Consider the following 25,217-nt stretch of genomic DNA (forward strand, 5'->3'; position numbering starts at 1 on the left):
TTTCTAACAACTAGCATAAAAATAGATCACGTATTTTTAGAACCACTAAATCAAATTTAATTGTTATTACCATTTTCACAGTAAACAGTTAGGCGCCCACCGTGGGGCTAAAAATAATAGTGATTATTTTTTTGCTGGTTCTTTCACACTTTTTTTGCCCAAGATCTTGTTTCAGGTCAAAATGTCTGACTTAGTGAACAACAATCTGCCTGAAAATGTCTGACTCAGTGAACAACAATCTTGAGAACCACGGAGAAAATGGCGTGGATGTTCCAGGTGTTGGTGTACCACCATGAAACTCTGAGAACGCACCAAAACTGAATCATGTGGACGCGGTCTCATGCAATGCTCAACAAGTCAATGTAAGCTCCCACACTAACAGAAGCGTGCACCTAGGAGACCGACAAGAAGCTCATGAAACCCCAGCTAGGGATGAACGGGAGGTTAGCCTTTACGTTATTTTTGAAATGTTGCAGGCATAATAGATAGCGATCATTCAGCTACCAAGTCACCAGACGAAGACATCAAGTCTGTCTTCCTAAAGAAGTTCGGGGAAATACTCTCGAAAGGGGCCATAATGTGGTATCACAACCTAGCTCCTAACTCTATAGACTCATTTGCTATGCTGGCAGATTCTTTCATAAAGGCATATGCTAGTGCCATCAAAGTTGCAACAAGAAAGTCTGACGTCTTCAAAATCAAGCAGAGGGAGAATGAGATGTTGCGAGAGTTTGTATCTCGCTTTCAAATGGAACAAATGGAACTACAACCAGTCTCCGACAATAGGGCAGTACAGGCCTTCACTCAAGTTCTGAATGAGCGAAGCTCGGTGGCTTCGAAGCAGCTGAAATAGAACCTGGTCGAATATCCCGTTGTGACCTGGTCAAACGTTCACAATAGATATCAATCAAAAATCAGGGTCGAGGACAACCAACTAGGAGCCCCCTCGGGCTCGGTATACCCAAGCAAGATTCAGGCAAAGGATCCAAAGCCAAACAAGGAAAGGTACCAGCCATATACCGATAACAGGAGAAACGCCCCGATATGTAACATACCACGCAATGATCGAAGGATGGACCGAGGCCAGAACCCTCGGGGAATCGTCAACAGAGCAGGATTCGACAGGAACATGGGGCCAACGGGGGCACCTCGCTTGTCGGAGTACAACTTCAACGTAGATGTATAACACATCGTGTTCGCCATCAGTAAAATCAGATATGCCACGTGGCCCAGGCCTGTGCAGTTAGATCCTTTGCAAAGAAATCATAACTTAGTGTGTGAATATCACAACACGCACGGCCACAGGACCGATAATTGCCACCAGCTCCGAGAGGAAGTAGATAGGCTACTTAGTAAAGGTCACCTCCGAGAGTTCCTCAGCGACCGGGCAAAAAATCAACTCTGAGAGTGAGAGGCGGCCAAGAAGAACGAAACGAATGAGCCACAACATGTCATCCACATGATCTTGGGAGGCATCGATGCCCCACAGGAGCCCATGATGGGAAGAACAAAAATATCCATCACCAGAGAAAAGCAAACTCGGGATTATATACCCGAGGATGCCCTCACTTTCAGTGACGAGGACATCGAGACCTTATCTCACCCTCACAACGACGCACTGGTAATCTTTTTTTCTTGTAAATACTTGTGGATCCAGGTAGATCAGCCAACATTATCAGGTCAAGGGTGGTAGTAAGCTCGGCCTGCTTGACCAAATTGTACCCGCCTCCTAAGTCCTCAATGGATTCAACAGGTCAAGCGAAACAACAAAAGGGGAAATCACCCTCCTAGTCAACGTGGCCAGCACAACCCAAAATGCCAAATTCCATGTCATCGAGGGAGAAATGAGGTACAACGCCTTGCTTGGAAGGCCATGGATACACTGAATGAGAGAAGTACCATCCACCCTCCATAAGATGGTGAAATTCCCCACAAAAAATGGGATTAAGACCGTCTATGGGGGACAACATGCGGCAAGAGAAATGTTCGCAGTGCACGACATGGCCCCGACACCAGTACCTCCACCTCCGAAAGAGCTGAAGGATAAAAAAATAGTAAAATAGCGATAACAAGCTACACTCTCGGCTATCCCCAACTAAATAAAGTAGGGGATTGTACCGCGCCCTCATCACAAGCGACTGAAATATATCAGGGCTCAAAATATCGCTGGCACATTCTACACCAAGGTATGACCGTCTCCTTTCTTTTTCAATTACATTCTACATTGACCTAAGTGTAGATATCCGATCAAAATAGCCATAAAACTCCCCGACTCAAAGGCCTTAGGTTTCAAAAGCATGCGTTGTACTCTATTCCTTCGACCGGGGTTTTATCCCAAAAAGTGTTTTACCGGCAAGGTTTTTAACGAGGCAACACCCATATGCTACCTGAGGAAGACTCAACAAGTATTCAAGGTTTCTTTTGTAATCAACCTCGAATACTGGGAGGTATCTCCCGGGAAGGTCACCAACTCAGAGAAGCCAAGATACATCAAGAAGGGTCTCGGTAGGAAAATAATATACCGGGCTAAACGATCAAACGAACTGTGTCCGCATAGAACAACCGAGCCAGCAACAGCAAAAACATGTATACTTGTACCAAGTAATCAAAGAATACTTCCCAAAAGCATTTTGCATTTCAAGGAAGCTCGATATTTTTGCAAAAAACGGCTCCAAAGCCAAAAGGCGCTGATAACTAGGGATTATGGTTTATTTTACACTCCTTCTTACTTGAGTTTTGACTAAAAATGTGTACAAAATAGTCCCAAAGGCTTACATATTTTACTTTTTGAAGGGTTTGGTCAAAAAGGGGACAATTAGTCATAACCAACTCAAAAAGGAGTAAAACATGCACAATTACCAAGAACAAGTCCAAGCATAGTGCAACAGATCCACCGTGGCCGCATTCCATTCAGTGCCGTCCGCAGTGAGGAGATTCACAGAGGTGCTTATTTCAAAACTCAAGCAATACGGCCGTAAAGCAGTTTGTGAAGAAGGAGTTCAGAGAGTAGGAGTTTTGGAGATTAATGCCAAAGCGGTCCATGGTGGCCAAGTTCAGAGAGCATAGACTTGAAGCCAAACAGCCTCACCGCGGCCGCACTCTATTTCTTGCGGTCCGCGGTACCCCCGCAGGGGTATTTTTGTCCAAAAAATTTGGCCTAGTATAAATACTCTCTTTTCCCATTTTTAGGTCAAGAGTTGTAATCTAACTTTCAGCGGCGCTCGTGAACAATGGTTTTTGACCATTTTGAGTAATTTGTAGCTACTTTAACACGGAAATTTCTTTATCTTAGTTTGTAATTAAATCTTATGGGTTTTTCTTCATCTATTTCTTTGTTTTCTTCTAATATCATGAGTAGGTAGACCCATTATCTAAGGTTGTGGCTCAACCCTAGTGTGGGTATTTTATGGGTCTTGAGTTTTAAGGCTTGAATGTCTATAGGTGTTTGATATTTGGACTAATTTGTGTTTTCCATGTTGAATTAGTGGTTGCAAATACTAATTTGTGCCTTTTTGACTTGGGCTCTTCTTGAGAAAGAAAGCTTGAGTCTAGGAAAATTAGTCCAACAAGGAATTGGGGCGTATTCAAGAGATTGATAGCCCCAATTAAAGGGTTAACTCTAAAGATAGTAATACCCGACTTGAACCTCAATTGCTTGCACAAATTATCATACCCAATTGGTCTTGAGAAAGTCAATTAGGGCAAAATCACTCAAACTACCGAGAGGTATAGAGTGAGAAGTTTCGTGCATTGGCTTTATCGTAATTCCCAACATGACAATCTTGCATTAGACTCGAGAACTCGTCAAGTATCCACCTAGGAGAAAGTCACTTCCCTACTGCCTCTTTAACCATTTAGACAACCCTTCAAGTATCTTACTCTTAGCTTAATTTAGCATCTTATTAGCATAAAATTAGAAGAAATATCAAAACCAATGATGTTTGGAAGAGTAATTAAGAGCAATTACACATCTCTAGTTTAGATAGGAATCCAATTCCCACTTCTAGCTCCTTATGGAATCGATCCCGACCATCTCGGGTAAAAGTTGCTTCGACCACTCTCGCTACTTTGTAGTGGTGTAGGGTTGGTGCCGAACACCATGGTCACAATGCATTTTGTGCGGTCCGCAGTGGACCACTGCGGCCGCATTGCATTTCTTGTTATCCGCAGTGGACATCTCACCAATGCCTCTTATTTCTGAGTACCGTGGACCGCGGTGCCATTTTGTGTGGACCGCGGTAGGTAGGTGAGAGGGGCCCTAGTTCCTTTTTCTATAAATAGGCCCTGATGCCCTCATTTCAAACTTTTCGACCCTTTTGGTCTCAATAGTAAAAAAAGTACTATTCATCACATCTAACTGCACGAATTCAATTGTTGAGTTTCATTCATCTACATTGCATCTCACTCATGGTACTTTTAAACTTTCCTTAGCTTTTAAATGTTTTTTATTTTCTTTTAAATTGTTAGTTCTTCGATTCTTCTCCAATGTTTCTTTAATTTTTAGCCTAGGGTTTTATCAGTTGTTTAGATTAGGATTATTAATTAAAAACACTAACTGAGCACCTAGGGGATCAATAATAGGTGAAAAATTGGACTAAATGAAAAATTGAAACCCTACATTAGTGTTGCTAGGCATAACTTACCGCGGAGTGCGGTGGATTTTGTGCGGTCCGTGGTGCTTCAATGCGGTCCTCAATGCTATTTTGTGTGGACCGCGATGATGGAACTTCTGAAAGCTGATAATTGAGGACTGCGGCCGTGATGGATTTTGTATGGTCTGCGGTGCCTCAATACGGATACCAATACCATTTGTGTGGTCCACAGAGGCCTTTATCAGAGAGTGGATAGCCTGACACCTACCTCAGTGCGGACCGTGGTAGCTTCTTTGCGGCCGCACTTTATTTTGTGCGGTCCGCGGTCTGCAATTCTACTTTTCATTTTCAACTGTCTGCACTTTTATTTTGCACTGCTTCATATAATACTGGGATACTAATAAAAACAGAATGCATTCTCCTTGCATATAATGGTGAAATCACGAGGCAAAGGCGATAAACAGACATGGAAAGGAGAGTCCTCCTGGGGTAGGGGACGAGGCATGATTAGATTGACCCAGCAAGCCCGACAAGCCATCAAAAACACCAGAAGGATCATAAAGGCTACTGATAGAGCTATTGACCATTCAGGGAGTGAATATGAGCCCTCCCGGGAGGCATCCGACTCAGACTCCGTGCCATAATATTTTCCTGACTGGACGGAGAGGAATAAATTGAGGGATACACCTCTGGGCTCTCCTACTACCCAAGCATCAGTGCACATATCTTCTGAGTCGTCTGAGGGCTCAACTGTGGGTAGTGACAATGCATATTCTACCTCACCTATAGCTTCACTATCGGAAGAGGACCCTGTAGAAGAAGAATGAGGGGGTGAGCCCTAAGTAGGAGGGGTGGAGAGAACCAGGAACCCGGAGGCATGGCAAGACAGGTTTGTGAGTGAAGTGGCCTACCACAAGTTCAGAGAATGGTGGCCCGAGAGTAAGTTGATACCTGAGCGGAAATTCATCACAAAGGACCTTTTGCCTCATAACCCAATGTGCTGAGGCAGTTCAGAGAGAGAGCAGACTGGGATTATTCCATAGGCCATGTGGAAGATGCAGTCAAGGAGTTCTACACTAATGTTGCCCACATCAAAAAGGGCACCACAGTGACTAAGGTGCGAAACTTTAAAGTAAAGTTTGATGACAAAACAATAAATGACTACCTGGGCTTCCTAGAGGAGGATGAGACATTGTACTTAGACAAGGTGGCATTGGGTGAGGCTAGTCGTCCTTGGTTAGTAGAGTACTTGGCAATCCCAGGTACCATCCTAGCTTGGTTGACCACGGGAGTGAAAATTCTGAGGAGGACCCTGAACTTTGAAGTAAAAGGGTGGGAGACATTTGTTTGTATCATGATAGACCCCATCACTCACGACAACATTCTTCCTATCTCCCGGTCTATATTGGTAGCATCTATCATGGTGGGGTACCCGATCAACATCGGGAATGTGATGTCCAGGGTGATTACACGGGTGGTGAATGAAGGTGATAGATCCTACCCCTTCCCAAATTTCCTGACCATGTATTTTGAGGATCTAGATGTGGAGAAGAGAAGATTTGATGTGAAAGTGAAAGCCAAGGCACCTTTCTTCTGGTACAGCACCAAGGGTCCTGACAACCCCAAGGACCCTAAAGGCAAAGCCACTACTTCAACTGGCCAGTCTGAAGAGCCAGTAGCAGTAGTGGCTCCTACTCAGCCTTCTTCAGCCACACCTGACATGGCTCCAGGACCTTCCACTTCAATAGTTTCAGATATCCCCTCATCCATAGCATATCCTTTGACTGCCCACTTCCTGAGCCAGACCCTTGCCAGTATCAACAACTAGATGCAGACAGCCACTTCTAAGCTGTCTGTACTTTCTACTTCGGTGGCAGCCCAGTCTGCACCTCCTCAGCCATAGGTCCCACAGTTAGTGGAGGACACTCTCAAGGAGCTTCTGGAGAACCAGAAGAAGCTCTTGGAGAACCAACAATTAATATTGGACGTTTTGGGTTCACACAGAAAAGCATTGAAGGATTTGGCCAAAGAAGCAAAGAAACTAAGGAAGACTCGAGCATCCAAGGAGTCGGTGAAAGAGTTGAGAGTGGAGGTGGAGAGGTTGAAGGCGGATCACTTGTCTTTGGACCTTCTGTTACATGACCTGGCTTCAGCAGCCCAGCCTGAGCCAGACAGAGAGGCCACCCAAGAGGAAGAGGGTGATTCCCCATACGGATGATGCTATTATAGAGTTGAAGGACCTGCGAGGAGGCTCCTCTAGCCACCCCCAGATTCTAGTACAGGTCCAGGACTAAGTACAGGCCCAGTCCCAGTGGAGACACAGATTACAGGAGCCAGTCATATGTTCCCGAGCATACCAAGGACCCAGGGACCCAGACTCAGGATCATATGCAGATAGAGGGCCAATAGGGAGTTTCTTTTTCCTCTTTATCTTTTTTGTGCTTATTTTGGTTAGTTAGCATTGAGGAAAGTGCTAGCTTTCATTTGAGGGGGTAGCCCTATTTGGATGACTGTATATATGACATTACCTTTTTCTTTATGCTTTCTTTTTACTTTTGGTATGTACATAATTTTATCATTTTATTGCACTTTTCATACTTTTTACTTTTTGTCTGTATATAACGTTACTTTCTAATGTATATATTCATTTCATTTTCCCTTATGTATATTCGACTAAATCCCCTCTTGTATATATTCATTTTACTTTCTGCATTTTTCCTTTCATAGCTTCTTATTTTATTTTTGTAGATTCTTGTTTTGAGTTTTTGCGTACAATAAGCCTTTGTTTTTTTAATGTCACGGTTCTTTCCAAAGGTGGAATTTGTGTGAACCAGGTGGCTCTTACCGATGATGGATGACATGACAACCTTCTTAAGGGTTTGAGTCTTTTTTTTTGCTTTTTGTGTAAATAGTAGTTAGTGAGTAATGGTGCCTTAGGAAAAGCTTCACTTAGGCCTAACACATTTGCCTTTGATCCTATGGTCAAAAACAAATTGTTATGTATAGGATGGTGAAAGTTGTGACCTTGAGACTCTTGTGTTGGCCGATAATCATCAAGTGGTTTTTCGGGACCATTGTGTTGCTCAAATATTAGCTAAGGTTGTTGTGGGCGTACCCCGACTTTGTCTTTTTAGCAATCCCATAGCTTGTGTGGTGAGAATTTGAATTACAAGTCCAAATCCCGAGCCATTAGTCTAGAACTTCCCCTGAATGTTTGTCTAGGCAAAATCCTAAGTGTAATTTGACTTGAGATGTGATTATAGGCTCTCCTTGATCTGAATGATATCTTGAACACTTCCATAGCCTACCAATGATAATATCCCTAGTCAACCCTTTTGAGCCATAGACCTTTTTCTTTCAAAAACAGCGCTACAAGCCTTTACCCGTTCCAAAAATACCCTCTCTTGGCACCCGATCTTTCCTTAGCACAAGGCAAAAGTATAAGTTTGGGGGGAGAGATGAGGAATGCAACAAAGTGGTAAAAGGTACGAAATGAAGAAAAGGAAAGGCAATGGAAAAGAAAGAAAATCAAAAAGATAAAAAGAATGATCAATGTAGGAAAAAAATTAAAAAAATGAAGGATTCAATAAAAATAAAGCGATGAAAGGTGTAAAAAGTTGAGAAAGGAGAAAAAGGTTTGAAATGAACAATAAAGAGTGACATTGTGTCTCTCTAACCCCTAAGAAAGGAGTTAAATGACTTAAAAAGTCAAGAGAATATGTGCCAAAATGAAGCATATTGACGTGCTAAAGGGAAGATCGAACCTACTTAGACCAAACATTTCCTACCCTGAACCAAAAGCCTTCACTATATCTCCACAAAAGCCCTATATGATCTTGAGTTGAATGAAGCTTACATTAGTGGTGACTCACATAAGGGGCAAGCTTATGGTACTTAGAGCCGGACTTGTGACCTTTCTTTGAGAGAGATGAGTGTGTTTCCACTATCCTTGTTCTAAGTGATACAATCTAAAAGTGAGGTTTGCTTAAAGAGAGTTGAGGAGTATGAGTTTGGGTTCCACAATGACCAAAGTAGTAGAAAAAGTTTCTTTGATGGGTTGAGTCAATTCTTGATGCTCTTGTATCGCACTAAATCAATGGTGTTTAGAAGGTCGAATGTTGTTAATGATTCATTTGAATCGAGGGCAATTGTTAGTCCCAGTTGATGCTAGATGAGGTCACTTTAGGTTAGCTGAATTTTCTTGGATTTACTCTTAAGGGGGTGGGTCTTATTTCTTTTGCTTGAGGACAAGCAAAATATTAAGTTTGGGCGAGTTGATAACTATGAATTATTGTTTATTTTACACTCCTACTTACATGAGTTTTGACTAAAAATGTGTACAAAATAATCCCAAAGGCTTACATGTTGTACTTGTTTGTAGGGCTTGGTCAAAAAGGTGACAATTAGTCATAACCAGCTCAAAAAGGAGTGAAACATGCACAAGTACCAAGAAGAATCCAAGCACAGTGCAACAGATCCACTGCGGCCGCATTCCATTTAGTGCAGTCCACAGTGAGGAGATTCAGAGAGGTGCTTATTTTGGATACTCAAGCAATGCAGCCGGAAAGCAATTTGTGTGGACCGCAATAGCCTCACCGCGGCTGCAATCGAGATTGTGCAGTCCACAAAGAAGGAGTTCAAAGAGTAGGAGTTTTGGAGATTAATGCCAATGCGGTCCACGGTCCTTTTTGTGCGGACTGCAGTTGAAGCCACTGCGGCTGCGGTGCATTTTATGCGGCCCGTGGTGGCCAAGTTCAGAGAGAATAGACTTGAAGCCAAACAGCCTCACCACGGCCGCACTCCATTTCTTGCGGTTCGCGGTACCGCTAGAAAATTTGGCCTAGTATAAATACTTTATTTTCCCATTTTTAGGTCATGAATTGTAATCTAACTTTCAGCGGCGCTCGTGAACAGTGGGTTTTGACCATTTTGAGTAATATGTAGCTACTTTAACACTGAAGATTCTTTATCTTAGTTCGTAATTAAATCTTATGGGTTTTTCTTCATCTATTTCTTTGTTTTCTTCTAATATCATGAGTAGCTAGACCCATTAGCTTGGGTTGTGGCTCAACCCTAGTGTGGGTATTTGATTGGTCTTGAGTTTTAAGGCTTGAATGTCTATGGGTGTTTGATATTTGGACTAATTTGTGTTTTCCATATTGAATTAGCGGTTGCAAACACTAATTTGTGCCTTTTTGACTTGGGCTCTTCTTGAGAAAGAGAGCTTGAGTCTAGGAAAATTAGTCCAACAAGGAATTGGGGCGTATTCAAGAGATTGATATCCCCAATTAAAGGGTTAACCCTAGAGATAGTAATACCCGACTTGAACCTCAATTGCTTGCACAAATTATCATACCCAATTGGTCTTGAGAAAGTCAATTAGGGCAAAATCACTCAAACTACCGAGAGGTATAGAGTGAGAAATTTCGTGCATTGGTTATATCTTAATCCCCAACATGACAATCTTGCCTTAGACTCAAGAACCCGTCAAGTATCCACCTAGGAGAAAGTCATTTCCCTAGTGCCTCCTTAACCATTTAGACAACCCTTCAAGTATCTTACTCTTAGCTTAATTTAGCATCTTATTAGCATAAAATTAGAAGTAATATTAAAACCAATGATTTTTGGAAGAGTAATTAAGAGCAATTACACATCTCTAGTTTAGATAGGAATCCAATACCCACTTCTAGCTCCCTATGAATTCGATCCCGACCATCTCAGGTAAAAGCTGCTTCGACCAATCTCGCTACTTTGTAGTGGTGTAGGGTTGGCCCTGATCAGGCACCCCAAACACTCGGGGACTGGCATCAACAACTCGAAACAATGCAACCCCCGGGTTGGAGATCCTAACTCATAAGCCCTCAATGAGGCAACATCAAGATCACAAAGTGGTTCCAGCGCCAAAAATGTCCCGAACACTCGGGGACTGGCATCAAAAATTAAAGGCTACACGACCTCCAGGTCGGAAACTCCAAAATTGCAAGCCCTCAATGAGGCAATACCAAGTTCACAAATAATGGCTCTCGAGCCGAGAAATCCCTAATGACTCGGGGACTACCGTCAATCGCCATCTCCATCGATTTATCTAAACCTGAGGACATAAGACAACATGCGGGAAGCCTCGGTTTCGTAAGACCTATATAAGGAAACAACAATATTTGGAAGACCTCAAGCAAGGCATGAACCATACTTGTACCAAGTATCCAAAACTGTAAGACCTCAAAGGCATGTAAAACTTATAAGACATTACTAAAGGCATAAACCTGATCTCAAAGTTTCGGTTATATATCGAACTTGTAAGACCCCTAAAAAGCATACACTCGATATAGATGTTGAAACTACTTCACTCGGACTTAAAGGCTCCGGACAAACACAAATGACTCCGGTCACAAGGATGTACCAGCCAAACTAACGTGACTCGGGGATGCCTGACCGTTGCTATAAATCACAGGCCTTTAATTACTTCGAATATACTTCGAAAAGAATCAGTTAAACAGGCTACCCTTCGACCACGTTAGCTCCTAAATACTGGCTTTGAGATACTCAACCTCCGAGCCAAACCTCCCGAGGTGCTCGATCATCGCCATATAACGATACACAATTGAGGTTTTTTATTAATCCGTCGAAGAGCCAGGCAAACATTATTTCAAAAAGTCCTTAAAAAGGGAAAATTAAAGCCTATATAAAAGGTCGCATCGACCTAAGGCACAAGAGTCATTGCTGCCAACCCACATAAAAGGTCACATCGACCCAAGGTGTAAGAGCCATTGTCGCCAGCCCACATAAAAGGTCGCATCGACCCAAGGCATAAGATCCATTGTCGCCAACGCACATAAAAAGTCGCATCGACCTAGGGCGTAAGAGCCATCGTCTCCAGCCCACACAAAAGGTCGCACCGACCTAACGTGAAAGAGCCTAATGGCCAGCTTGCAATTCAAAAACTTGAGCGTCGAATGAGCTCAAATCAAAACCTGATTCGGAGGCTGAACCCAAAATAGCTAACTGAATATGCCTAAGAGCAAAAGCGTAAGAGCTCAAATACTGGCTTATACTAAAAGGTCACATCGACCAAAAGCGTAAGAGCCACTGTTGCCAGCCTAAAATTCAACAACTTGAGGGTCAAATGAGCTCGAGTCGATACCCAACTCGGGGACTGAGCCCAAAACAGTTGACAAAAACATGCCTAATAGCAAAAGCGTAAGAGCTCAAACGCCGGCTTATTCTAAAGGCTCACATCGGCATAGTGCGTAAGAGCCTATGGGCTAGCCCAATGAGCCTCAAGGACATACTATGAATCTAAGGATTCCTCCTAACTCAAAGACCAGTTCATCTGGCTAAATTTGAGACAGAAAGAGACATAGAAGAAATAAAACCGCAAGGTTTTCCTTTGAACACATGTACGAAAAAACACATGCTCCGTTTACAAACGTGCTTTGAAAATGCTATATACATAATCAAAAAGTAAAATCTACATATCCTTGGGGCTATGGCCTATCGGCCTCATCTTCGCTGTCCCCGGTGTCAGACAGAAGTAACCGAACACTACGCTCGTCCGCCCTCGCCCGCGCCAACTCTTTCGAGAGGTCGAATCCCCTAGCACGGATCTCCTCGAGGGTTTTCCTCCGAGACTTATACTGAGCATATTCTTTGCTCTTGTCTTCGTGGTCAAGGATCTTTCTTCAGCTCAGCTTGGGCATCAGCAGCATTCTTCAAATAGACCGCCAGCTTCTGGTCAGCCTTAGTTCGGCTCATTACATCTTCAGCCCAGGCATCCACAACCTCGGCATTTATCTTCAAGAGCTCAGACTCGAGCTTCGTAATCATATCTATTCGAAGCAAGTTATTATCAAAGCAAAGTTGAACTTTAAGGGCGGAATCTTTAGCCAGAGCACCCTTCTCCGCCGAAGCCTGAGCGTCTGCCTGAGCCTTTAACTCATCATACTCACGCTTGGCTCGGCCAACCTTGTCCTGAAGGTGCTCCAAGTCCTCCTTTTTTTTCAAAAAAAATGAACGAAACATTAGCCTCAGGAGATAGAAGAAGGAACGCACACTCGCTCGGAACTAAAACTACCTGCTCCTTCAAATAGTTCTCATAATTCAAGCTCCGACTCGCCTCATACCGTAAGCATGATAACTCTACTTCCCTTTCACCACAAAGGAGCCTAAGGGATTTCTCCTCATCCAGAGCTTTCCGCAGCCTGGCCTCACGGTGAAGCAGCTCCGACTTAAGCTTGTCAAAATCCTGCAAAAGAAAACTCAATAAGGAAGGGAAGGCACAAAACTTAAAAGGCTTGTGCCAAAACTCACCACAGAATGAAGCCGCTAGGCTTCCTCGAAAGTCGAGCGCACATCTGCTAGCCTAGCTCCCTCAGCTCCGAAAGAGTCGACCGCGGTCGGGGCACGGTTGCTTGGTGCATATGATCCCGGGATTCGAGTATCCCTCAAAATACCTCCGACAGAAAAAGAAGACAACAACGGAGTAGAAACCGCGTCTCCAAAACCAGAAATCACGGGCGTGGCAGGCTCAGTCAATACTTACACTTCAGGCCCTCGGTCCAGGCTCCCTTTCTTTGAGCATTGTCGCCCTGCAAAGGTATCGCTTGCTTATTGTTATCATTCTTTAGCCTAGAAGCTAGCAATCCTTCTCCATCTCCAAGAGGGCACGGCCTCGCCTCAGAAGGCTCTCTGATGCCTGCAACAACAGGGTTAGTACGCAAAAAGAGAAAATGTTTTTCTAACTAAAAGAAGGAAAGGGAACAGATCGCACAGTGCATACCATGATGTTTTGCTCCACATCTTCCACCAGACAAAGCTTGCCAGTTACGCTCATCGCAGGTCGAGTGGGTCTCCAACTCCTGAGCCCAATCTGGCAGATCAGGGACCTCACGCGGCATCCATGAAATTGCTGCAGAAGAAGGAAAGAACGAACATTTATGGGAAACTCCTTTGCTATAATTAAAAAACTGCGAAGGCACGAATGTACCACTTACGTGTATAATTCCATTCCTCAGGGAATGGTATAAGCTCCATGGGAATAATATCAACAGCCCGTACTCGGACGAATCGACTCATCCACTCCCAACCTACATCTTCTCCATCATTAACAACAAAAGACATGGTCGACCGCCATCGTAAAGTTAGCAGACCTCAATGATGAAAAGGCTGGTATAGCCTGATAAGATGACTAAGCATAAATTCAAACCCTGCCTTCTCCGAAAAGAACCTCATCATCGACACTATTCGCCAAAATGATGGGTGAATCTACCCCTAGGTAACCTGATACTTTCGACAGAAGTCAAGAACGACCCTATCAAAGGGGCCCAACATGAAAGGATATGTGTACACATTCAAAACCCCTCGGCGTGGTCCGTAATACTCTCATCCAGGGAAGGTACCTGCAGTACTACCTCTTACCCCCATCCGCAGTCTTTCCTCACCAACTCAAGGTGTCCCTCTCCTATCGAAGAAGTAAACTTCAAGGTATGCTCCCGTTGATCCTGAGAATCAGGGTACTTTCCGAATGAAAAGTCCCCTCTCGAAGCAAAATGCCCCGAGTTAGGCCCGCCTAGCATCAGCGACACTTCGCCAACTAGGCAAGAGCCGAAAGCGGAACTCCCTCCTCCCTGCCCAACGGATCCTGGTGTAGCAGTCATGACTACAACAAAATTAGAGAATTGGAGCAGGAATTTAGGCCAAAGCATTAATACTGAAATAATGAAATCCTAATGCAGGAAAAAAGGGTAACTTCTCACAATGGTGGAATCTCCACAAGGGCGGAAGTAACCCTATATATGAAAAGAGCGGCGATGATCCACCTGCCTTAGAGGCCGATAAAAGTGCTAGCCGAAATCACTTTAGGAAGATGTGATAGCGGGATCACCTCGGTCACTTTACAGCTGTATCGTCCATTCGACGAATGTCGTGTGACATTTTAGGGTCGGAGACCCCCGCACCAAACAAGTCCTGAGATGGTACCTGATCTCAAGGACCTCCACCAAAAAGAAGAAAGGCTCCAAGAAGCCATTAATATCACTACAAATCCCGAGATGGTACCCGATCTTGAGGACCTCCATCGAAAAGAAGAATGGCACCAAGAAGCCATTAATATCACTACAAGTCCTGAGATGGTACCCGATCTCGAGGACCTCTACCAAAAAGAAGAAAGGCTCCAAGAAGCCATTAATATCACTACAAGTCCCGAGATGGTACCCAATCTCGAGGACCTCCATCAAAAAGAAGTTAGGCTCCAGGAAGCCTTTGGCATCATAGCAAGTCCCGAGATTGTACTTGATATCGAGGACCTCCATCAAAAACAAATTAGGCTCCAGGAAGCCTTTAGCATCATCGCAAGTCCCAAGATGGTACCCGATCTCGAGGACCTCCATCAAAAAGAAGTTAGGCTCCAGGAAGCCATTGGCATCATCGCTAGTCCCGAGATGGTACCCGATCTCGAGGATCTCTCCGAGGGGCCATCGATATCATTACAAGATTCGAGATGGTACCCAGTTTCGAAGGCTCCTCTCGAGAGGAAAATAAGCGCTTAAAACTCAACTCATATGGGCTTGGCCTCGGGGTACCATCTAAAACCGGATAGGCCCTTGTCCAGGATCTATCTACAATGCCATAAGGCTATCTATACTAAGTTCAAAACAAGTTTCCAGACGGCCCGAGTTTGAGAAAACCCCCACTTTGGGACTGTTCCCAAAAGCCTAAGGGCAGTCTCCATTCTCGGGCTTTCGAGCCAACTCCCCCCACCCCCCACCCCACCCCCACCCTCCCAAGATTATCACAGGGTCAAAGGGCTAAGTCTCGGTCTAAGGGTTCGAATCCCTACTCTCATTCAACTCGACGACTCAAGTTTATCAGTCCATCTTGGGCTCGGCCCAAACGACAAAGGGTTTCGCGGGGAGCCGTGTTAATCAACCAAAGGTCAGAAAAAATATTCACAACCAGACACGATATTTGCACCAATCGATAGAGTAATGCACTCAAGTTCTTCACAAGTATAGATAAAGGGAAAATAGCATACATCAGAGACAAATTAAAGAAATATTTTTATATTCACTTGATTATAAAAGCCTGTGAGGGGTCCTTACATATAATTACAAAATCCCACAAGGGGTCTTTACACAGAAACAAAGAAGTAACATTATACATGTAGTAAAAGCCAAGAGCCTAATTTATTCTCGAGGGTTCATCCTCGGCGGAAGTATCTTCAAGCATCATCCCCTCGGGTATGCATCCTCAGCGGCAGTATCTTCGACCGCTACCTCCTCGGGGGTCTCATCTCGGTCCTCCAAAATGGTATCTCCAAGGGAGAAGATGAAGAAGAGGAAAGGGAGAAGATAAAGAAGAGGAAAGTGGAAAGATGAAGAAGAGGAAAGTGAAGAGGCAGAAAGGGATGAAAAAATGCCATAACCCGCCAAAGAGCAAAGGCTTTCACCAGGCCAGGAAGATCATGGCCCAGTAGAAGACTTGGGGGGCGATGGCCTCACTTGCACGGTACTTTAAGTCCACTTCTTGGGACATTGTGTTGTGCAAGCTACCGGCTAGAGGTACCTATTCACCCCACGGAAATCAAAAGGGGTGAAATGCCACACCAGGCCGGAGTAGGAAGGTGAGCAGCGGTGTATAGTCCGAACACCCTTGTGAGCAGCGATGTAGAGTCCAAATACCTTCCCAGGATAGAAAAAATTGGCATCCCTATATCCTCGTCTCAAGCCAACAACGACAGCAGTAACAACAACAACAACAATAAGAAGTTGGTGTAATCTCGCTCAGTAAGGAAGAGCCCCGGGAAAAAGCCACGGCATAACTGATGAGAACGCCACCAGGCAACTTTGAGGCCATGGGCCTCAGACATGGGAAACGATAGTGGATGAGAATGGAGAGAAGAAATGGGACAGGCTGATTGAAGAACACTTGAATAAAGAATTGGTTCCAGAAAGCCCCCATTTATAGAGAAAGGGCAGAGTAACCGACGGGCACAATCAATACTCTTTTGAAAAACGTGACTGACGGCACTATCAATTTCCTTGAAAAACGTATCGGCAGGCGCAGTTAATGTATTTTTGGAATTGAATAGGTAGCGATATTGTCACTTAGAAGTACGAGGATCGACATTGCATTAAAAGGTGCTGAAAAGACAAGTCAGCGGGACGCCTCAGTTGCCATAAAAGCCTATGTCATGAGTATGACATCATCAGTATAACATTATCAGGGGAAATTCGGAAAGATGGTTATCAAAGTCATTTCTTATCATTCTACTCTAAAAAATGCAGGGACTATATGTATACGGTAAAATTGGAGGGTCCAATTTTCCATTGTTATAACGTCTCAAAGGCTCGAAATCGTGATCGAGTTTCATCCCTCGAGGGCCATCGATGCTTGACCTTGGGGCAGTATGAGACCAACGGTTACGGAAAGAAAGTGGGGAGTTCCCAAGACGTAGAGCCAGAACCGATAAAGTCTGTCAGGATAGTCTAAGCCCGTATCGTGGCATTAACTTGCTGTCCCATCTCCATATCTTTGTAATAAATGCACTTGTACTATGTTGGAATTCCCCCTCTTATATAAAGGGGATCCTTGTCATTTTGTAAACATCTGTTGCTCCATACTAAATGCACAAGAACATTCTCTCTGCTCTATAACATATTCTCTTGATCTCGTTATCTCATTTATTGCTCATATTTATTGTGTTCTATTTATTTTTCTTCATTTATTGCTTATTATTGGCCATAAGGAGCCGTCATTGATTTATTTGTAACTGTTAGTCTCCATCGACCACCTTTGATAGTTCATAGCCGAGCTTCAGACTCGACCCTGAGACCCTCGAATAAGCAAGCTCAAGGCCCGATTATTGATCATTCAGTTTGGTTACCGCCATACTCTCAAGCTCTTATCTCGATTCTAAGTCTTTCACATAGCATCAACTGTGTAACAACTAGCATAGAAATAGATCACGTATTTTTAGAACCACTAAATCAAATTTAATTGTTAATACCATTTTCACGGTAAACAGATTATATAGTTAATAATTTTCTATCTTCTAAATAAAGGGTCGCTACAAGACTAATGTGGAGGAGTACACTCAAAGATTTCCACCGAATGAGCAAGGTGAGCCACCACCCATTTCAGACGAAGAAGCGCAGAAGATATGTTTGGATGTTGTTGGTGGTCCTAAAAAGAGTATAGCATACGACCTTCTAGAGAGATCATTCTGGCACTACAGGAATGGATTGCAAGGTATAGGGACTTTCGCCCAAGGCGAGGCAATTGATAGGTCGACCCTCGCGTCTATGGAGAAGAAGATCGCAAAGCTGAGAAAAAAGCTTGAAGAGACAAAGGCTAGAGAACAAAAGAGAGATAAACAATTTGATACCCTTCAAGTTTAGCTAGAAAAGAGGGACCAACAATTTAATGTCCTTCAAGGTCTGCTGGCCAATATTCTTGCTAGTGTTGCTTTCCCCATTCCCTGGTTTTGTGATCCTTCCCCAGATGCTAGTCCTTCTGGTCATGATCCTTCCAACCATGTTGATGATGAAGCTTCTAGTAGTGGATATTGTAAGGCCCCGTAAAATTTCACCTAAAATCTGGGTTTTCGTGGTGCCAAGGTAAACTTATATTGATAATTGTAGAGATTCTTCGTGGCGAGCTGGTCTGAACAGCGCGTTGGGGAGTTGAAAATTTTTTTTGGCAGATCAAGGCATTTTTGCGGTCCATTCTATGATCGCAGAAATGATCTGCGAACCATAGATCCGCGGCAGAGTAAAGCAATGAATTGGCCAAACTTTGAGAGTTATTTTGTGGTCAATTATGCTGCTGCATAATTGTTTCGCGGGATGCACATTCATCGCAGAAGCCAGCATGAGAAATTTTGGAAGAAGGTTTTGTGGTCCCTTCTGCAATAGCAGAATTGGTATGCGGACCGCAGGCTTGTCGCATACCTACAAAGAAATACCCAGTTCTGGAGGGTCATTGTGCGGTCCATTTTACGGACCACAGAAGTGTTATACGATCGCATATGCGACTGCAGATCTGCATCAGGGCTTCACTTTTTGTAATTTTGATATATAGTCATTGAAGACCATTTTTAAGGTAAAAAATCTAATATTTTGAGAGTGAGGAAGTGCTCTAGAGTAAGAGGGGGTCTCTAAACTAATTATTTACTAATCTTTGCTCAAGTCTTGAAAAATTCACAAGAAAAGGTCACAAGGTCTTCATCCAAAAGGTAAGGTTCCATACCCTAGTCTTCAATTTTGAGTTTGGGGTAGAAGGTGGATAATTGGGAGTGTGGTTCTTAGGTATGGGGGTGATATCTATGCATGCATGTACCAACAAAGTTATACGAAGGTCGTTAAGCTAAAAATGGTTGATATTGCATTGTGGAATGAAGGAATCCACCATAGGAGGGCCTTGAAATCACAATGCCCACCTAGTGTTTGATAAACTGCTCAAATGAGCTAGAACCATGAACTTTTTCCTAATTTGTGTTCAATTTTGTTATATTTCTAAATAGATTGAAGTGGCTAAGATTTCTGAACATTGTAGTACTTTAAGGAAGCTCAAGGCGAGGTATGTTGGCTAAACCTCTCTGTTAGATTAAAATCCCATAATGTTCGTGTAAGTTCCGAGTTATTCATTTTAAACTCGCTATTCCGAATAAGCTTGGTGTTGAAAGATATATATATATATATGTGTGTGTGTGTGTGTGTGTGTGTGTGTGTGTGTGTGTGTGTGTGTGTGTGTGTGTGTGTGTTCCTAATATTCTTATAATATTATGTTACTCTTCGGGAGCATGTTCAAAGCATGTGTCATGTATTAAACTATTCTGACTTCAAGTAAAGTTCAAATGGAAGTTGTTATGCCAAATTGTGTAAGAAAACTCCATATGCCTAACACCCTTATCTGCTCACATGTATATTCAAAGTCTTAATTTGAAAAACCTTGTTGTTGATTATCCAAGATGATATTTGAAAGTGAAAGAAGAGAGCATGAAATATGATGTGCGGCCAATGTGCCAAGAATGATATTGCGTTATGGCCATTGGTGCCAATGAAATGAATGATATGTAAAAGATTATGAAATGAGTGGTAATCCTTTAAATAATAAATGCTTTGGGAATCGTTTAGTTACCGAGAAAGGGTAGGTAAAAATAACCTAACCCTAAAACTACACGTATTGGTGTAGGAGTGATTGAGGGGTAAATCCCTGTGTTAATGTGATAAGGTTGTTTTCCCCTTATATGGGATGAGATTGATGTGTTGAGATGTTTTCCCCTTAAATGAGATGAGATTTTTTCTAGCGATATGTGATGTGATGTCGGTCCACACGGCATTATGGTGAGAGGACTTAGCCGATCGGGCGGAGATGAGACGCCATGTCGCGCACATGGTGGTATTGTGAATGGATATCTCGAGGTGAGACGGCTTAGACAATTGGGCTGGGATCAGACTCAATGCTAAAAACACGGTGGTGTATAGGTTCTAAAGATCTCCCAAATTATAAAGATTGGAACTTACTTGAAATTTACCTTTCTCCTAACCTGACACCTTGATATTGTTTGAGTCTCTTATTGATTTCATGTTTCCTTCTCCGTTTATTGTTACTCATTCTATTGAGAGGGTTTTTAGTTTTACATACTAGTACTATTGCGTATATACTAACGTCCCTTTTACTGGGGGCGCTGCATCTTTGATGGATGCAGGTGATTCCATAGTAGGTGGTATTGATCGGTGATAGTAGTACACCCTCTCCACATCTGACTTGGTGAGCCCCACTTCATTTCGGGTCCTGTATCTCTTATCCTTTGTACATAATATTTTTGAGGTATAGCCGGTGTGCCGACATTGTCGTAGCACTCTTTTGTTTTTGTTAGAGGATCTGTAGACATAGTGTGGATTGTATCTTGTTTTGAGAAGGTTGAACTAAAAATGATGTAATCGTATCACATGTTCCATTTTAACTATGATTATGTAGTGTACTATTTTGGAGACTTGTTAATGATGTAACCTAGGGCAATGAACCGGTGTTGTTCACATGAACTCTTACTGTAATAATGGAATGAATTCTTCTCTTGCTTCATGGGTGAGTTAGGTAGTCAGCATTATGTAGGCTTGCTCAACTGGGGTATCTCTGATGAGCGCCGGTCACGCTCCCCAAGGTCGGGGCGCGACAAGCTTGGTATCAGAACCTAAGGTTTTAAAGTATCCTAGGATATCTCAGAGCCGTGTCGAATAGAGTCCTTCTTATCGGTGTGTTTTCGACCACATCTATAATTAGGAGGCTACTTGCATTTAGGAATAATAACCTTCTTTGATGTTCTAGATCATGCTATAGAGCTGATTGTAAGACTGTTCCTCCTCTAACTCATGCATTGCTCTAATTTTTAGTATATGGCACATAGGAAGAAAGCAAAAACTGGCCAAGGAGCCAATGCCATCCCAGGAATGGCAATTGATTTTATACCTGATGATGTGGGTGAACACCCAAGGGGTGAGGACATTCCTCCAGTCACTACACAGCCTAATTCGACTACTCCTACTCCAATTGCACCAATTCATACTTCTACTGAGGGTGAAATTATTCCACCCCGACTGATATTCTAGTTCTACCTCCTGCCTCAGCTTCCGGTCCCGGTGTTTCTGATGGGGACTTTAGGGGAGCCATACAGATGTTAGCTCAGATAGTGGCATCACAGGCTAAGAGATCGAATGTTTCACCTGTTTCTTCCAGCCAGCAAGGGGATTCTGCTATTTCTAGGGTGAATATGTTTCTTCGGTTGGATCCTCCAGTGTTCAAGGGTACTAATCTCGAGGACGACCTCTAGGACTTTATTGATGATATGCACAAGACTCTCTGAGTCATGCGTGCTACTGAGACAGAGGGAGTGGAGTTGGCCTTCTACCGCCTGAAAAAGGTGGACTATTCTTGGTTCTATATGTGAGAGGAGTCTCGTGAGGAGGGGAGCCCTCTGGCAAGGTGGAGTTTATCGACACCTTTATCAACCATTTCTTTCCTGAAGAGACTAAGGCAGCTCGTGCTGCCGAGTTTGAGAGTCTGAAACAAGGTAGCTTGAGTGAGTAGGAATATCATATGAGGTTCGTGTGCCTTCCAAGTATGCTATATACATGTTGCCCACTATGGAGGTTAGAGTTTGCCGGTTTGTGCATGGACTTAGCCCCTTGGTTATCAATGAGGTTGCTATACCTGCCTTGAATTATCATATGAACTATGATAAGATGGTGGCATTTGCTCAAGCCACAGAGACTCACAAACTGAAGAATAGAATGGAGTGAGAGGGTAGCAACAAGGCCCGGTCAGTGGGCAACTTTAGTGGTATTTTTTGTGGTGGTGGTGGGGTCAATGTTTAGGGAAGGGTCGTCAGAGCCATCCTGTTCCTTTGCTTAGTATTTGGTTAGTGAATAGCCATTGAGGACCAGTCAGCAATAGTGGAGTCTTTTTAGGCCCAGTTAGGGCAACAGGGGATCTTATCAGCAAGGTCGGCCTGATAGGAGATTTCAGCAGCAGTGGAGGCCCACATGCCCTAGGTGTGGTAAGATGCACTTTGGGGCCTGTTTCATGGACCAGCCCATATGCTACGGGTGCAGTATCAAGGGTCACATTGTGAGGAATTGTTATTGGTCCCGCCAGAGTGTGGGCAAGGGTACGACGCAGCCAACAGTTCTGCAACCACTACATCCATATCACCTCCACCGGCTCGAGGCACTCCATAACCCGTAGGGCATGGTGTAGTTAGGGGTGGTGCACAGAGTTCGGGAGGACCCAGCTGCTTCTATGCTATGAAGGGTCCCTAGAGTTCAGAAGCTTCTCCAGATGTTGTCACAGGTATATTGACCGTCCAATCTCATGATGTATATGCTCTTATTGATCCCTATTGTACCTTGTCATGTGTCACTCCCTATGTTGCTATGGAATTCGGGATAGAACTGGAAAAGCTTCATAAGCCGTTCTCGGTATCTACTCTGGTTGGTGAGTCTATTGTGGCCAAGTGGGTTTATAGGGATTGTGTTGTCACACTGTGTGGTTGGGACACCATGGCGTATCTCATTGAATTGGGGATGGTTGATTTTGATGTAATAATGGGGATGGACTAGCTTTATTCATGTTTTGCTAAGCTTGATTGCCCAACCAAAACTATTGATTTGATTTCCCAAACGAGCCAGTTATTGAATGGAAGGGGGATTATGTGGTGACGAAGGGTAGGTTTATTTCTTACCTTAAGGCCATGAGAATGATCAACAAGGGATGTATTTACCATTTAGTCTGAGTTACGGACACCGATGCTAAGGAACCTACACTTGAGTCTATGCCTGTTGTGAATGAATTTCTGGAGGTCTTTCCTGATGAGCTCCCTAGGATTCTACCAGACATGGAGATTAATTTTGGAATCGATGTGATGTTAGGTATGTAGCCTGTATCCATTCCGCCCTACAGAATGGCACCGGCATAATTGAAGGAATTAAGGAGCAGTTGAAGGACTTGTTAGAAAAGGGTTTCATCCGGCCGAGTGTTTCACCTTAGACACCGGTTCTCTTTGTAAAAAAAAAGAAAATGGGTCACTGAGAATGTGTATCGACTATCGGCAACTCAACAAGGTCACGATCAAGAATAAGTACCCGCTTTCAAGGACAAATGACTTATTTGATCAATTGCAGGGTGCTAAGTATCTCTCCAAGATTGATTTAAGATCTGAGTATCTCTATTTAGCGCCGGTCGCGATCCCTAAGATCGGAGTGTGACAGAGATGGAGATGATGTAGTCAAAACACTCATTGAATGATGTTGAAACTTTTAACTTGTAACGTTTTGTTATTTGGTATGGTGTTTTGTTAATATAGTTTAGTGGAAATGGAGATGATGTTTTGTTAATAATATAGTTTTGATAATTGTTATTGTTGTTGTTGTTGTTGTTGTTGTTGTTATTGTTGTTATTGGTTGAATGGAAGCAATGGAATGTTGTCATTATAAGTGATTGGTTGTTGGCATGTGGTGCAGGTATAAAAGAGCTGTATTCTGCCAAAAAATACCCAGAAAAACCGACCACCTACCGACCAAAGTCGGTCGGAAATGTTCGTTTGATTTTCCAGAAATTTAAATCTATCGACCGACTTCAGTCGGAACTTTTTATTTTAAGTTTTAAATATTTTAATAATTCCGACCGAAATCGGTCGGAATTGAACAATTTTTTAAAAAAAATTAAAAATTATAATTACAACCAAAGTTGGACATTAATTTAAAAATTATTTAAAATTATTTTCAACAATACCGACGGAATTCGGTCGGTAAGATTATTTTGTGTCAAATAATTTGGTCAAAGTGTGTCGACAATTACCTTCCGATTTCGGTCAGAAATATCGACCGATTGCGGTCGCTCCCCATTTGCGACCATTTTTTTCGATGAATTGAAAATGGTCTGAAATCGGTCGGTTTTTGTTCGATTCTGATCGATTTCAGTCGGTTTTTCTAGACGCTTTTTGACAGTTTTTTAGTAGTGAGTGCTGAACTTGTTTGTCTAGAACTTCCATTAGGTATTTCAAGTTATAACCTTATTTGCCTATTCTAGAAGCACTATATTGGTGTGTCTTTTCTATGAGAAATCTTCTAGGCATGAAACTAAGAGTTTAGCTTAGAGAGTATAGCTACAACCTTATTAGTTGTAGGTTATCTAAGTGATTAGGGTTAGTCTCTTAGGTTATAAAAAATTTAAAACCTCAAACTACTAATTTTTTTAGTGAGTTTAGTGAAGAAAATTCCAAAGGTGAATTGTGATTTTTACTTCCTTGAATAAGAAGGTTTTTCACGTAAACTTTTTGCCTTATTTATATTCTGCACTTATTAGTTACAAGAAGCAAAAGAATTAGTCCTCATAACCTGATTATAGACATAGATCAGTAAACTATTGGTGATTTTAGGTGGCAAAATCTTAATAGGTCATTATCTGTCAATACACTATTTATATCCCCTTTCCTCGTCAGTGTATAAGTTGTGTACCAAATCAACAGAAATGTATAAGACCTTACTACACGTACTTTCATGTATTGAAAGGAGTCAGTGATATTTGTGGGTATAATTGTACTATTCTCACTGTGGGCATCATGCGTATATAGATATTGTGGCTCCTGGTGGTGGCAAGGGGTACTAGGCCGCTATCAATTATATCGTTACAAATTTTGCTTGGTGAAGCCACTTTATTTACCATGGGTATTCAATTAGGATTTTTGGATCTACCGAGAACTTCGTGTCTCGTTCCATTACTTATTATATACGATCAAAATCGGGCCTACCCGATTTTACTATTTGATTGTGACAAAGAAGTTGCATCGAGGGTAGCCTCGTAATGAATCACACCCGAGCTCGAAGAAGAGGCATCAAATCTAAAGACTGAAGTGTTCGTTGAGACCGAGGCCAGCAGCAATTGAGATTAAGCATGACCGACTTCGAGCAAAGTGCAATAACGGAAAGGCGAGATATCCATAATCAGCCGAAGATCACGGCAGAAATCTTGGAACAGATCAAATCAAGGGCGGTTATTTGTACCAATCATGAGATTTACTTCGGTAATTAGAATTGTACTATAATTAGGATTCCTCTAGTATATAAAGGG

At 42.9% G+C, this 25,217-nt stretch overlaps 1 protein-coding gene across 1 annotated transcript; it reads left to right on the forward strand.

Annotated features, from left to right (window-relative positions):
* Positions 1–215: 215 nt before the first annotated feature.
* Positions 216–853, forward strand: LOC138877437 (uncharacterized). Its single transcript, XM_070157045.1, has 2 exons — positions 216–276; positions 477–853. The coding sequence occupies exons 1-2, from the start codon at positions 216–218 to the stop codon at positions 851–853; spliced, it is 438 nt and encodes a 145-aa protein (XP_070013146.1).
* Positions 854–25,217: the final 24,364 nt, after the last annotated feature.

The sequence above is a fragment of the Nicotiana sylvestris genome, chromosome 9 (genome assembly GCF_000393655.2).
Source record: "Nicotiana sylvestris chromosome 9, ASM39365v2, whole genome shotgun sequence".
NCBI classification, from domain to species: domain Eukaryota; kingdom Viridiplantae; phylum Streptophyta; class Magnoliopsida; order Solanales; family Solanaceae; genus Nicotiana; species Nicotiana sylvestris.

What these genes read in the sequence shown, in the direction of transcription:
- LOC138877437 (XM_070157045.1), top strand. Translation starts at nt 216, where the DNA reads ATGTCTGACTCAGTGAACAACAATCTTGAGAACCACGGAGAAAATGGC. An exon ending in AAATGGCGTGGATGTTCCAG is followed by an intron (nt 277 to 476) that starts GTGTTGGTGTAC and finishes GAAATGTTGCAG; the next exon opens with GCATAATAGATAGCGATCAT.